Genomic DNA, 15,573 nt, shown 5'->3' with positions numbered 1-15,573 from the left:
TATAAATTTAGAGTAGCCAATTATTTTTCTTTTCCAATTAAGGGGCAATTTAGCGTGGCCAATCCACCTAACCAGCACATCTTTGGGTTGGCAGACATGGGGAGAATGTGTAAACTGCACGCGGACGGTGACCCAGGGCCGGGATTCGAACCCGGGTCCTCAGCGCCGCAGTCCCAGTGCTAACCACGGTGCCACATGCCGCCCGAGGTTAAAGTTTCTTAACATCAAGGCAGCATTTGACTAGGTAGTGTATCAAAGAGCCACAGCAAAATTGAAATCGGTGCGAATGGAGGAAAACTCTCCTCTGGCTGGGCTCATTCCTAGCACAAAGAAAGATAGTTGTGGTTGTTGGAGGTCAGTCGTTTAAATTCCAGGACATACCGCTGCGGGAGTTCCTCAAGGTAGTGCCCAAGGCTCAACCATCGTCAGCTGCTTCATCAGTGACTCCTTGCCACTGTTAGATCAGAAGTGGGGATGTTTGCTGGTGATTGCATAGCGTTCAGTACCATTTGTGTCTCATCAATACTGAAGCAGTTCATATTTTTATGCAGCAAAACCAGGGCATCATTTAGAGTTGGGCAAGTAATATTTGTACCAACAAGTACCAGGCAATTAGCTTAGCTGGAACAAGCATTCAAATACTCTGGCTTCAAGTCCAGGTCAGAAGCTGGTATCTATGGTGAATAACTCACCTCCTGACTCCCCAAAGCCTGTCCACCATCTGCCAGGCACAAGTCTGGAGTGTGATGGAATACTCTTCATTTGGCTGGATGAGTGCATCTCCAACAACAATACTCAAGAAGCTTGACACCATCCAGGACAAAGCAAACCCAACTTGATCAGCACCCCATCCACCACTTTAACCATTTACCCCCTTCACCACCTGCACAAAGTGGCAAGAGTATGTGCCATACGCATGATGCATTGCAGCAACTCTCCCAGGCTCCTTCGACAGCACCGTGCGAACCCATGGCCTCTACCAACAGAGACGAGGAGGAATTTCTTCAGCCAGAGGGTGGTGAATCTGTGGAACTCGTTGCCACAGAAGGCTGTGGAGGCCAAATCACTGAGTGTCTGTAAGACAGAGATAGATAGGTTCTTGATTAATAAGGCGATCAGGGGTTATGGGGAGAAGGCAGGAGACTGTGGATGAGAAAAATATCAGCCATGATTGAATGGCGGAGCAGACTCGATGGGCCGAGTGGCCTAATTCTGCTCCAATGTCTTATGGTTTTACCATCTAGAAGGACAAGAGCAGCAGATGCATGGGGACATCACCAGAAAGCTCCCCTCCAAGTGGCATCCTGACTTGGAAATCTAAAAACAAGACAACTTGCATTTGTAGAGTGCAGGAAAGCTGCTTCATGGGAGCATTAAAAAAATAGGCTGCTTGAGAGGATCCTGGGTCGGATGCCTACAGGTTAGTGAAAGAGGTCAGGTTTTAAGGAATGTCTGAAAGAGGGGTTGTGTGAGGGAATTCCCGAGTTTGGGACCTTTCAGCTGCAAGGTATGGCCGACAGTGTTGGAGTGAAGAAAGCTGGGAATCACGAGGCCAGAATTGGAGGGTTGGGGGACATCTTGGAGGGCTAGAGGAGATAGCAGGCGGGCAGACAAGAGAGGTTGCCTTTGGGCAGTTATCGTTCCAAGGTTCTTTCGCAGAATCCTGGCGTCTCAGTGCCACCCTCCAGATGCAGAGAGGCAGCTGGTACAATCCAAACAGCATTAAAATAAGAGCAAATGGACAAGAGGAAATGAACTACTTCAGGGCATTCCCATGGGTACAGCCAAAATACAGGACAGCACGGTAGCATAGTGGTTAGCACAGTTGCTTCACAGCTCCAGGGTGCCAGGTTCGATTCCCGGCTGGGTCACCGTCTGTGCGGAGTCTGCACGTTCTCCCCGTGTCCGCGTGGGTTTCCTCCGGGTGCTCCGGTTTCTTCCCACAGTCCAAAGATGTGCAGGTTAGGTGGATTGGCCATGCTAAATTGCCGTTAGTGTCCAAAATGTTTAAGTGGGGGTTATGGGGATAGGGTAGATATGTGGGCTTGAGTAGGGTGCTCTTTGTAAGGGTCGGTGCAGACTCGATGGGCCGAACGGCCTCCTTCTGCACTGTAAATTCTACGATTCTATGAGGTGTTTACTTGGCCAGGGATGTGGAATAGAATTGTGGAACACCGAAAGGAGGACGCTCGGCCCATTGAATCTGTGCTAGCTCTTTGAAAGAACTGTCCAGCTCTTTCCCATTAACCCTACACATTTTCTCTTTCACCATAATATTGGATGTTATGTCAGAGTACAGATGGAGAATGCTGTCATTATTGAAGTCTTTGAACCACCCCTGATGCTAACTTGAGATTCCAACGCCACAGGTTGGAAGGTTTACTGTAAACAGCTGCTGATTTAAGGCTGTTCAAGCTGCCCTGGTACATTCGGCCGTGGAATCAATAGTTTTGTCTCTGGCTACGAAAAGCATTGTAAAACTTGTTTGTGTTGGAAACAATTGATTTTATAATGCGGATTTCAGCCCAGTGATCTTGAACTCAGCTGATGCAGTCAATTGCAACTGCTCACCTAGTTATACTGAAAGGCATTATCTGGGATGTAATGTGAGGCAAGTTCAAACATTGCAGAACAACAACCAATAATAACAACGTTATTAAATCAGCAGAATACAAGTTTGAGGCCGTCGTTGCTGGGAATAGATATTTGCTTATCGTCAGGCCGCACAGTTCTGGTCACCAGGGAATGTACCAGAGATTTCCACTGATTCTGCCGACTGAACAGGCCCCTCGACCTTTTCAAGGAGCTTTGAGAGGTGCAGACGTTGCTCGCTCTTGTAGGAGCACGATTTAAAATTCATAAAAGATCACAGGACAAGGGTACAAAGGTTGATACTGGAACTGAGAGAGGCAATGATGATCAGGGAAAAGCTTTCGAAAAGAGAAGGCTGAAGATTTGACCTGATCGAGGTCTTCAAAGGGTTTGGTTTGGTAGGGTACCATAGGAAAGTTGTTTCTATTTGTGAAGGAGACCAAGACTAGGAGCTACAAATATAAGATAGTAATAACTCCACTTGGGAATTCAGAAGAAAGTTCTTTAGACAGTGGTGAGAGGTGGAACAGGGCGAGTCTGAGGTGAATAGTGTAAAGATAAAAGTTAGATGTAGATGAATTTAAAGAGAAGCGGGATAAAAATGTGAGGGAGAATGGAATAGAAGGATAAGCTGATAAAGTGAATTGAAGTAAGGTCGGAGAAGGCTTGTATGGAGCATTAACACTGGTATGGATCAGTTTAGCTGAATAACAGCTTTCTGTGCTGTAAATTCTATGTGGTGAAAGTGTTTGAAGTTGATTTTATGGATGATGCCTGGTATCAATTTCTCACCTAAAGTGGTTAGGATACTAGAGGCAAATACGTCTGGATCGTAACATAAGAACACAGCATATAGGAACAGAATTAGACCAGATGGCCTGTCGAGCCTGTCCCGCCATTCAGTATAATCATGTCTGATCTTGGGCTTCAACTTCACTGCTGCCTCAGATGCGCCAGGGACCCGGGTTCGATTCCGGCCTTGGGGACTGTCTGTGTGGAATCTGCACGTTCTCCCCGTGTCTGCGTGGGTTTCCTCCGGGTGCTCCGGTTTCCTCCCACAGTCCGAAGAGGTGCAGGTTAGGTGGATTGGCTAAGCTGAAATGCCCTTAGTGCCCAAAAATTTGCAGGCTAGGTGGGGTTACGGGGATAGGGTGGGGGAGTGGGTCTGGGTGGGGTGCCCTTTCAGAGGGTCACAACTCTTTGAGTGAAGAAATTTCTCCTCGTCTCAGTCCTAAAAGACTGGCCCTTTATCCTGAGAATGCATCGCTGCGTTTCATGCTCCTCAACCAACAGGAACAATTCTGTGTCCACCCTATTGAGCCCATTCCGAATCTTTTTAGGCTTCAATGAGGTCACCTCTTATTCTTCTAAAATCCAGATAATATAAACCCGATTTACCCAGCCTTTCATCAGAGAACAGCCCCCTCTTTCTTGGGATTAATTTAGTGAACCGCTGAGTTTGATGCTGCAATGAGGCTGTTTGGAGGCTCCTATTCTGGATGAACCTCATGGAGCTGAGGAAGCTCCCTCATCTGCCCCCACCTGAGCTTTCAGTCAGAGGCTTTTTGGCATTGACTATGTTTTATCGTTCCGATCTGTTAAAGTAATTTTACTGTCACCTCCGACCTCTGAGACAGTGGCGTTTTGTTCACGCCATTGTATCAGTAATCCAGAAACCCAGGCTACAATTTGGAGGACCCAGCTTTAGACCTCGCCGCTGGCGGAATTTAAAGCCAAGCAATTGGTTCAAAAATAAAATCTGGCGTTGAAAGTTAATCTCAGTAATGGTGACCCTGGACCTATCAGTGATTGTCCTAAAGACCCATCTGGTTCGCAATGCCCTTTGGAAGAGGAAATCTGCCGTTCTTATCGTGGTCTGGCCTACATGGATCTCCAGACCCACAGCAGTGTGGTTGACCCTGAACTGCCCTCTGAAATGGCCGAGCCAACCACTCAGTTGAAGGGCAGTTAGGGATGGGCAACAAATGCTGGCATTGCCGGCGATCCCCTGAGAGGATTTTGGTTAAAAGCACAAGATTGTGAAGGTGCAACGGGGGATGAGGTGTTTGGTTGGAGTGAGGAGCTGTTCACTATGACGCCGGTTGTTTTAGCAATCAACCCCTTGTGTGGTTTTTAAAAAACAAAGCTCCGATTTGTACTATTCCATTCTCCTTCGTTATCGGTTCATTGACCTTTCACAGAAGACAGACATTTTCAACAGCGGTTCCTGGCAGAATGTCAGACCTGTAATGATATTTGGCTTGAAATGACACCTCATGACTGATGCATAAACACACCAAGCAAATAATCTAATCCTCTAATATAGTGCTGCCAGGCAACATTCACTCTCTGTGTTCCTCCAGCTTTCAAGAATCATTTCTAATGGGTTTCATGGCATCCAGCTTTGTTTATGCCACAGTCTAGACTTTGTGTCTTGTGGGATTACACAAGGTTTTTCCAAATTCGGACTGAGAGCCCGTAATGGAAAAGACGTGCAGCTCCGGGAAGTGTGACATGAAAGGGTACCCGCTGGGAAGGGGAATGTTTTGCAGGATTGGGGAGAAGGACCAAAGGGGATTGACTGGGTGGGTATTTTTTCAAAGAGGTAGTAGAGGGATGATGGGCCGAAGGACCATCTCCTGTGCCGTGCGATTCTGTCAACACGCACCCAGTTCAATTTCCCATTATCGGTGGGCTCGGTCACTTTGGGAAGGGAGTAGCAAATATTGAGCACACTGGCCCTTCACTAGTCTCTGTCAGACATTGAGAATGGTTCAGAAATGAAGGAACGATTTCGGATAGATTTCTTCATGGAGATGGTTCATTAGATCATAGATCAATGTGCAGAAACCATGGTAGCTCTTCAAGAGTAAAGGATAACATAGACACGATGGGCCGAATGGATACCAGCTGTGCTGTGAAATTTTACTGCTGTGCACCATTATTCCATTAAAATTGATTCCCATATTGCTTCAAATTATTTCAATTAATTATTCTAATTAATTCAAATTAGCAGTCTTGCCATATCTTTCCCCAACTGAGAATTTATTTTCCGACGCTGCTTTTAGAAGATTTAAAAATCTTCATTTCAAAAGCATTTAAAAAATCTCTGTCTGGTTTGGGAAGTAACAGCCTCCCACCCGATCTAGTGCGAGCGTGATTTGATTTGACTTTCCGAGACACAGCGTGAAACCAAATAACAAATATATTTAAAACAAAACAGGAAATCTCACCGAACAGCTCCCTCTCCTAATTGGTTCACAGTTACATTCAGAAATTCGTCACTAAATTAATCACACTTTAGTGCGAACACCTGCTTGGAACTGCTCAGAAACATAGAAAATAGGAGCAGGAGGGGTTCATTCGGCCCTTCGAGCCCGCTCCGCCATTCATTATGAGCAAGGCCAATCATCTAACTCAGTAACCTGCAACCTGCTCCTGCTTCCTCCCCTCCCCCTATCATTTAATCCATTTAGCCCCAAGACCTATACTTAATTCCTCCTTGAAAACATACGCTTTCTGTGGTAGAGAATTCCACAGGCTCACCACTCTCTTGGTGAAGAAACTTCTCATCTCAGTTCTAAATGGTTTACCGCGTGCCCTCAGACTGTGACCCCTGATTCTGGACATCCCAGCCATCAGGAACATCCTTCCTGCATCTACACTGTCTAGTCATGTTAGAATGTATTAGGTTTGAGATCCCCCCCCCCCACTCATTCTTCTAAACTTATATAATCGTAACTGACTCAATCTCTCCTTGTACATCAGTCCCGCCACCCCAGGAATCACTCTGTAAACCTTCGCTGCATACCCTCTATAGCAAGAACATCCTTCTTCAGATAAGGAGACCAAAACTGCACACAATACTCCAGGCGTGGCCTCACCAAGGGCCTGTATAATTGCAGCAAGACATCCCTGCTCTTGTACTTGAATCCTCTCACTATGAAGGCCAACATACCATTTGCTTTCTTTACCGCCTGCTGCATCTTCATGCTTACTTCCAGCGACTGGTGTACAAGGACACCCAGGTCGTGTTACACAATCCCCCCCCCCCTCAATTTATAGCCATTTATAATATAACTCTCTGAACCACCGTAACGTTTAAAATAGATAAGTACAAGCAAAATTGAACTCTCTCAAAATTCTGCTGCCCATATCCTAACCCACTCTTGAGTCATATTTACCGATCATCCCTTTCTTGTTGACCTGCATAGGTTCAGGGTCCAGCAATGCCTTGGTTTTAAAATTCTCATCCTTGTTTTCAAATTCCTCCATGGCCTCACCTGTTCCTATCTCGACATCATTCCCCTCCAGCCTTACAACCCTCCGCGATCTCTGCACTTCTCTCAATTCTGGCTTCCTGAGCAGCCTTGAGTTTAATCGCTCGACCATTGGTGGCCGTGCCTTCAGCTGCATAAGTCCTTGGACTGTGTGCTTCCCTCCCCTCTGCCTCGCTACGTCTCTTTCCTTTAAAGTTTCCTCAAAACCTACCCTTTGACTGAACTTTTCCCTCCTGCCCTTCTATCATCTGACATGGCTCAGGGTCAGATGTTATTTGTTAACATTCTTGTCAAGCTTGGCGGGATGTTTTTCAAGTCACCATATAAATGTAAGTAATTGTTTTAAGTACTTAACAACCTGTTGTAAATAGTTACTGCACTTAACACATTCCAAGCTGTACCTTTGTAATTGACCCCCGATGCGGTCACAAATGGTTAGTGCCGTTTTCCCAATCGAGGAGCTTTGTAAGTGCTGGGGCTGCACCAAACCATCTTCAGGGGGTGGCTAATTTAACCCGGCCTGCATGTAGCAGTGAGTTACAAGCGTGCATTGCAGACAGATATAACGACATGTTCCAGAAAACCTTGGGGAAAATCTAAACATTCTCCTACGTTGGCAAGATTCACAGGTTGACTTAGAGTCTGTGTGTGGGTAGGGGGTGTGAGTGTTTAATGTCTGGAAATTAATTGAATCGTTTACACAGTCAGCTCATAAATGCAAAATACTGCGGATGGTGGATATCTGAAATTAAACACAGCAAATGCTGGACAAACCCGGCATGTCTGACAGTGTCTGTGGAGAGAGAAACAGAGTTGACGTTTTGGGTCCGTGTGACTCTTCTTCAGAGTTTACTCAGTCATGTTCTCGAATTTGCTGTGTTGGCTGTCAGTCGCGTTGTAGTTGAAAGGGTGATTGCGAGTCTGCTTGTGACATTTCTCCTTCTACCAGGGTGACTGAACAAACCAGTCTATCATCCACCTGCTTTGGGCTGCACTCCGAGTTCGAACGCATCTAGCCGTTTCCCTACACTGGGCGCATAATGATTGCATACAGGGCCTTGCTCTTTAGTTTGCCGTTGGTGTAACGCCCATCGTAGTAGCTCGAAGGGGAGGGGCTTATGCTTGAGTCGCCATGGTGACTAAGTGCTGGGCTGTGAATGTCGCTTTGGCCGCTGCGCATGTGTTACAATGTCAGATTAATGCTGCCCTGCGGATGCCTTGATGGCAATTTAACACCCGTCTTGTTTTGAAGTGGAAGCTTTGAGCTGTTCACTGCTGCTTTCAGTTCCTCCACTTGGCTATACAGGGAGGCAGGTGACTGATAAAGGCTGAAGGGTTATTATCTATAATATGGCCTGCTTCTGCGCTGTATCATGCTATTCAATAACAAGTGAACAAATAATGTGGAAATAAAGGAACTGCACATGTAGGCTGTCTGAAATATCAAATTCCCTTGCCAGCAATGCCCAACCCATAAACAAAGTGTTGGAAGTGTACAGCAGATCAGTTGTGGGAATTTTACACATTAAAACCTAGTGTTAGAAGGCTACCATTCGGCCCATTGCATCTCTTCTGTTCCTTTGACAGAGCTATCCAATTATTCCCACTCCACGTTGCTCTTTTTTCCCATAGCCCTGACCCAAAGTTGGGTTTCTGAACATTGTCAATCAGCACCTTGTTTAAGCAGGAAGACGATTCTGGGGTCAGTTGCTGACCATTAGGACAGACCGAAGCTAAGCCAGAGTTCTTGTACCTTTTTAAAAAAGTTTTTGTTCATCATTTGATTTCATAGAATTTACAGTGCAGAAGGAGGCCATTCGGCCCATCGAGTCTGCATCGGCTCTTGGAAAGAGCACCCTACCCAACGTTAACACCTCCACCCTATCCCCATAACCCAGTAACCCCACCCAACACTAAGGGCAATTTTTGGACACTAAGGGCAATTTATCATGTCCAATCCACCTAACCTGCACATCTTTGGACTGTGGGAGGAAACCGGAGCACCCGGAGGAAACCCACGCACACACGGCGAGGATGTGCAGACTCCGCACAGACAGTGGCCCAAGCCGGAATTGAACCTGGGACCCTGGAGCTGTGAAGCGATTGTGCAATCCACAATGCTACCGTGCTGCCCGTGGTTTCACTGTCTACTTTGTATTGCAGGCAAATCGCGCACGCACCAATGGTGTCATTTGTGAAAAAGAAAATTGCTTTCCATCCTCTACGATCTCTGAAAAATGTCCAGCTCCCCTCCCTGACTCGTCTGGTACTGGAGTGTCTGTTGTTGCTCTTCATATTGAACTGTGGTGGAGGAGGGTGACTGCCTGTGCGGAGTCTGCACGTTCTCCCCGTGTCTGCATGTGTTTCCTCCGGGTGCTCCGGTTTCCTCCCACAGTCCAAAGATGTGCAGATTAGATGCTAAATTGCCCCTTAGTGTCCAAGAGGATTGAATTTCTTTATTGCACATGTACCGAGCTACAGTGTTCTGCGTACAGTCCAGACAGATCATTCCATACATGAAGAAAAAAACATAGGGCAACATAAATACACAAGTTACACTGCAGTTTGGTGGGGTTACTGGGTTATGGGGATAGGGTGGGGGAGTGGGCCTAGGTGGGGTGCTCTTTCGGAGGGTCAGTGTAGACTCGATGGGCCGAATGGCCTCCTTCTGCACTGTAGGGATTCTGTCACTCCATAAAAAAAGGGAAGGGTGATAAATTGTTTAAAATTTCACAACAGCAAACTTCCATATGCGGAACTCTCCGCAGGGTGCCGAATTCGTGAAGGCCGTTGTGAACTCGGCCGAGGTTCACGACGACCTCAGAGCCTGCTCCCCGCACCTAATTCACCCCCACCCGGGGGACTAGGAGCGGGCCTCCGTCTTTTTCGGCAGCGACCTCGTCACGCCGAGAATGTGAAGTCATCCGCGCATGCACGGGTTGCTGGTTCCAACCTGCGCATGCGCGGATGACTTCATTGCGCAGACGGCACGAACCCGCGCATGCGCGGTGGCCGTTGTCTTTCTCCTCAGTTGCCCGGTAAGACGTGGCGGCTTGATCTTGCCGGGCGGCAGAGGGGAAAGAGTGCGTCCGTTTTGGACGCTGGCCCGACGATCGGTGGGCACCGATCGCGGGCCTGTCCCCTCCCGAGCACAGTCGTGGTGCTCCCGTCCCATTCCGGCCCCTAGATGCCCTAAACGGGCATCTGAAGCCCGTTTCACGAATGCAGCGACCAGATGTGGTTGCTGCCGTGGTGAAACGGGCGTGAAGGGCCGGCCGCTCGGCCCATCTAGCTCGGAGAATCGCCGTTCGCCGTGAAAAATGGCGAGTGGTGATTTTTCCGAGCCGGGGGGGGGGGGGGGGGGGGGGAGAATCGCTGGGGGCACCAGGGGGGCGTAAAAAATGTCGGGAGGCCCTCCCACAATTCTCCCATGCCACGTGGGGAGCGGAGAATTCCGCCCCATATCTCTCTTATCAAAACAATATACAGGCGGGGGATCTGGAACCTCAGCTTAATGTTTCATCCCAAAGATTATCACATAGTGCTGCACTCACTCCTCACTGCACTAGAGTGTCAGCCTAGATTATGGGCCTACGACTCTACAGTGAGACTAGAATCCGCAGCGTCCCTGACCGAAGTGATGTGCTACCCACTGAGCCATGGGTGCCACTTTAGAATCACCAGGTGTGAACGCATTCTTAAAATCAGCAGAGTGCGATTAATTGAATGGCTCTTCCAAAGAGCCAGAACAAGTACGCTGGGCCGAAAGATCTCCTTTCACGCTGTGCAATTCCAAGGTCTTGTTATTCATCAAGTATAAACGCCGCTCAGTCTGCATCATAGTCGCTGCCTTGTGTAGCAGAGAGACAGGGTTCTCTTGGCGACGAGAGATGCCCCAGGATAGGAGAATGTGAAGGTCAGAAATCCTGAACTAGCCTTGCTTTTGCAGGTGACATCTGGTGGGACTGAAAGCATTCTCATGGCTTGCAAAGCTTACCGAGACCTTGGGGCTGAACGAGGAGTGAAATATCCTGAAATGTAAGTAGCTTCATTATATCTTGCATGATGAGGATGTGGAGTTATTTCCCTTTTGATATTAATGGATTTTTGAATATTCAATACTGCCTGATATTACGTCAGTTTTAAATTGAGAACCATAACCTCTTTGGCTTGAGTACTTTTGATTCATTGGACGCTCAATGACTAATTTTCAATCCTCTTTTAACTTGCGGTGCCACTGAATTCATTGTGATTTTATTTGCTGCGTGGTTTTGTCTTCAGCTGCCTGGACCCAAAACTCTGAAATTCCCTCCTTGATCCTCCGCTTCTCCCCCCCCCCCCCCCCCCCCTCTGTTATTATGTTCCTTAGAACTCAGCTCTTTGAAGAAAAGTTTGGCCACTTCCTGCCCTGCTATCTCCCTTCGTGGTCAAATTGTGTTTGGCAATGGCCCTTTGCGTGTTTTACTGCAGGTGCTGTATAAATGCGAGTTGTTGTTGTTGCAAATTGGAAAACAGACATCAAAGTTACGTCTTATTTTCCACAAGCAAAAAAATGCCATATACCAGTCTTCAGAGACCGAAGTATCAGCAGGCCACTGAGCATGACATCATGCAAAAGGAGGAGTAAATTGGAATCAAATGTGGTGAAATAAAAGACAAAAATCTTGGGGATAAGACATAAATAAATAGTGTCTTATTGCCCATCGAAAGGAAAGTTACGATCTGCAATTCACTGACTGAAGGGCCAGTGGAAACAGATGCAGAGATAACTTTCAAAAGGAAATTGAATACATACTTCAAACGGAAACATTTACGGGGTTCTCGGGAAAGACGTGGAGAGGATGGGCTAATTGGGTGGCTCTTTCAAAGAGTGGGTGCCAGCATGGTCAGCTGAATGGCCTCTTTCTGCTTTACATGATTCTATCAGGTACCCCATGGCTGCGTGGGTTTCCTCCGGGTGCTCCGATTTCCTCCCACAAAGATGTGCAGGGTAGGTGCGTCAGCGATAATCAATTGCCCCCAGTGTCCAAAAAAGGGTAGGTAGGGTTACTGGGTTACAGGGATAGGGTAGAGGTGTGTGCTCAAGTAGGGTGCTCTTTCCAAGGGCCGGTGCAGACTCAATGGGCCGAATGCCCTCCTTCTGCATTCTAAATTCTATGAAATCTTAGAGGTGCCGAGTGGATTAGTTGCGTGTTTTATTTAAAACATAGTGGATAGTCCCTGGAGAGCTTTGGCAAAGTTCAGCTTCAGAAAATCACCTTTCAGTGAGCATCCATTGCCTTTTGAGTCTCTGTAAATGATTCCAATTTAGTCGACACCTGTGGTACCTAAATAAATTATCACTTCAGTGTTTACTGTAGATTGAGTGACAATACAAAAAGGTTTCTATGTGAGGCTTATTATTGGATCTGGATGGCCTGGAAAAGGTGGTTGTGCTAACCATATGGAGCTGGTTTATTGAGTAGAGGGAGTATAATTTTGGTTGCTCTCTGATGTGTGTAATGTGTTGCTGAAAGCTGATGTCTGTATCATACTCCGGAATGTGTTGTCACACTACGTTGGATGTGTCAGTTATAGAATGGAGGACTGCAAAAATGTGTGCAACGCGCACAGCCCTGCTTCCTGTTATTTTTTGACTAATAATTTCTCCTCGGACCAACTTTGTTTAAAAATAAAAAATTCCATAGATTTAAGAGTGCTTCATCTGCATCGCACTTGCTAACCTTGAATGAAGGCAGGGGCAATCCAATTTGTGTTCGTAATCACCCAGGGCTGGGTTTGAACACAACTCCTGCCCATAGTTGGAGGGACATTTGAAGACCTCAGTTTCTGTGGGTCATCGTGCTGGCTGTTCTTGGGGTGTCAGCAGCCCAGTCTACAGCTGACCGAGGGAAATTGCCCCCCCCCCCCCCCCCCCCCCCCCCCCCGGTGTCATATTGTCTGCTGACCAGGTCTGAGGAGCCGGGGTTGTGAATGTTTAAAGAAACGCTGTCTTAATGTGAAAGTGTTTTTATCAAACCTTTCCGTTAGGCTGCTGGTCTCTCTATTGTTGACAAATTCTTTCATCGACCAGCAGCCCTGTAACTGTGTAAAATTAACAGAAAGGTTTGAAGTGTGTTTGTGTTTAAAAAGTCACATCCTTTCGCTGGGAAGGATTACGGTTCCTTCTCCCTGATAAGTTCTCGCTGGACAGGACTGCAGTACTGTGACTTCATGCAGCACCTTTCCTGATACACACTGTTCCAATGTTGGTAACCAAAGGGAGGGTAAGTGGGATATTTTTAAGCCTATATTTACATCAGAGCTTGAAAGGAAACTTCTTTCCATCGTCTGTGAGAAGTTTGGAAACGTGGAAAAGAAGAGTTTTAAACAAACCTGCATTGACACAGCCCTTTGATCAGGTCTCAGGAATCATTAACGTGCTCCTCATCTGAATGCTTACTGTGAGTTGCTGTTCTACAGGGAAACCTGGTGGCCAATCGAACATGGCGGCGACTTGAATGGACTTTGGGCCCGAACTCCAGCGCGCTGGCGAGGGAACGCTGGGCTTTTTGCCTCGCTACCATCCAGCTGTGACCAAGGGGACATCCCGTCCCACTCTTGAGGTGGATGCGGGAGATCCCATGTCAAAGAACAGCGGTGTCTTAGCGTTTATTGCAAGGGCTGTTTGTGGGATCCTGCTGTGCGCAAATCAGAAAGAAAGGTTTTAAAAAAAAATTTAAACCCAATTTCACTTTTTTCTAATTAAAGGTCAATTTAGTCCACATCTTTGGGTTGTGGGGGTGTGACCCGCGCAGACACGGGGAGAATCTGCAAACTCCACACGGACAGTGACCCGGGACAGGGATCGAACCCAGGTCCTCAGAGCCGCGAGGCAGCAGTGCTAACCACTGCGCCGCCGTGCCAAGAACAGCGTTTACAGTTGCGACGAATGACCCGTTCATTGCCTGTGGAGCGCTTTGGCTTCTTGAGGCTGTAGAAGATGGTGGCTAAATGGAGGTCCAGAAGAGGTCACGACTCCAAGTCAGAAGATTGTGGGTACGAGCCCAGCTCCAGACACTGGGGTACAAAATCTGTGCCGAAACTTGAGTGCCTCCTTATCAGGAAGTATCTTTCAATTAAACCGCAGTCCCATCCATCCTTTCGTGTGGATGTGAAAGATCCCACAGCAATATTTGCAGACGAGAATTACAGTGCTCCCTGGCTTTCTGGGGACACCATTGATTCCACAGAAAACATTTCTAAGAAAAGAAAAGGCACCTTTCTGTCATAATCTCATCGCTGGTTTTGGGATCATGCTGTGCTGTGCCCAACAGACGAGTTTCTTTCATAATGACGGTTGTGACTGGTGCCATATAAATGCAAATCTTTTACATAAGCAGAGTTTTTCTATTTATTTGCGCCAACCTTTTCAGTGAAACTGGCTGAGAAAATTGCATCGTGGCACGGTTCTGGGTTCAAGCTCCAAACCTGGACCTTTATCAAGGTCTTTGCAGCAACTCCAGATTTATCAATCCTGCCTCATATCTGTTGGAATACAGTCAGGTAGAGAAATTGATGAGGGGTGCTGGTCCCTTTCCAAAAATAGAAAAGCGCCTTAACTTTGTGTTCTGGAATGGTGAGCGTTATCAGTCAGTGAAGGTTACATCTGGTGGTGCGATACATCCCTGGGTTTGTAATGTATCCATGCTTTATTAGCAATTCTTGTGTATGCCGCATGTTTGCAGTCCTTAATTCTTGTCGATATGATTCTTTTTAAAATAAATTTAGAGTACCCAATTATTTTTTCCAATTAAGGGGCAATTTAGAGTGGCCAATCTACCTACCCTGCACATCTTTGGGTTGTGGGGGTGAAACCCACGCAGACACGGGGAGAATGTGCAAACTCCACACGGACAGTGATCCAGGGCCGGGATTCGAACCCGGGTCCTCGGCGCCATGAGGCAGCAGTGCTAACCCACTGTGCCACCGTGCTGCCCTGTCGATATGATTCTTGACCACATTTCCCATTGTAAACTTTGTAAAGGGGCTTTTCACAGTAACTTCATTGCAGTGTTGATGTAAGCCTACTTGTGACAATAAAGATTATAAAAAAACCGGGATGGCATCATTTCCACATTATTTATATGTCAACCGTCATAATGCAGTTACAGCCTGCCACCACTAGGTGGCCCCAGTTGACTGAGGTTTTCCCACTCCCATTGCCATCCTCCATTTAAGAAAAATGTTACTCAATTGACCATGGGCAGGGAAGGTACTCATAACTATGAAATAAGGTTATAAGAGATAGGAGCAGGAGAAGGCCATTCAGCCCCTCCAGCTTGTTCCACCATTCAGAAAGATCATGAGTGATCCGATCATGGCCTTAACTCCACTTTCCTGTCTGTTCCCCATCACATTTAACCCCATTGTAGCTCCAAAATCTGTCTAGGGTGGCCTTGAATATATTCAATGACCCAGCGTTGCTGGGGGGGGGGGGGGGGGGATTTCCAAGCACTAATGTCTCTCCTGAGAGAAGACGTTCCTCCTCATATCCATCTTGAATGAGAGACTCCTTATTTTTACAACTGTGCCTCCTTTTTCTAATAATAATCATTTTTATTAGTGTCACAAGTAGGCTTAAATTAACACTGCAATGAAGTTACTGTGAAAAGCCCCTAGTCGCCACATTCTGGTACACAGAGGGAGTATTCAGAATGTC

General features: G+C 46.9%; 1 protein-coding gene across 1 annotated transcript in view; it reads left to right on the top strand.

The window, feature by feature from the left end:
* sgpl1 (sphingosine-1-phosphate lyase 1) overlaps positions 1 to 15,573 on the top strand; it is a 79,559-nt gene that overhangs the window by 37,167 nt on the left and 26,819 nt on the right. Inside the window, exon 7 of the mRNA XM_038782700.1 lies at positions 10,822 to 10,910. Coding sequence (XP_038638628.1) covers positions 10,822 to 10,910 — 89 coding nt within the window. The remainder of the gene's footprint in view (positions 1 to 10,821; positions 10,911 to 15,573) is intronic.

Source organism: Scyliorhinus canicula, chromosome 22 (genome assembly GCF_902713615.1).
Source record: "Scyliorhinus canicula chromosome 22, sScyCan1.1, whole genome shotgun sequence".
In the NCBI taxonomy this organism is placed as follows: Eukaryota; Metazoa; Chordata; class Chondrichthyes; order Carcharhiniformes; family Scyliorhinidae; genus Scyliorhinus; species Scyliorhinus canicula.
The sequence above is the reverse complement of the archived record's forward strand: the minus strand, read 5'-3'. Positions and strand labels throughout refer to the sequence as shown.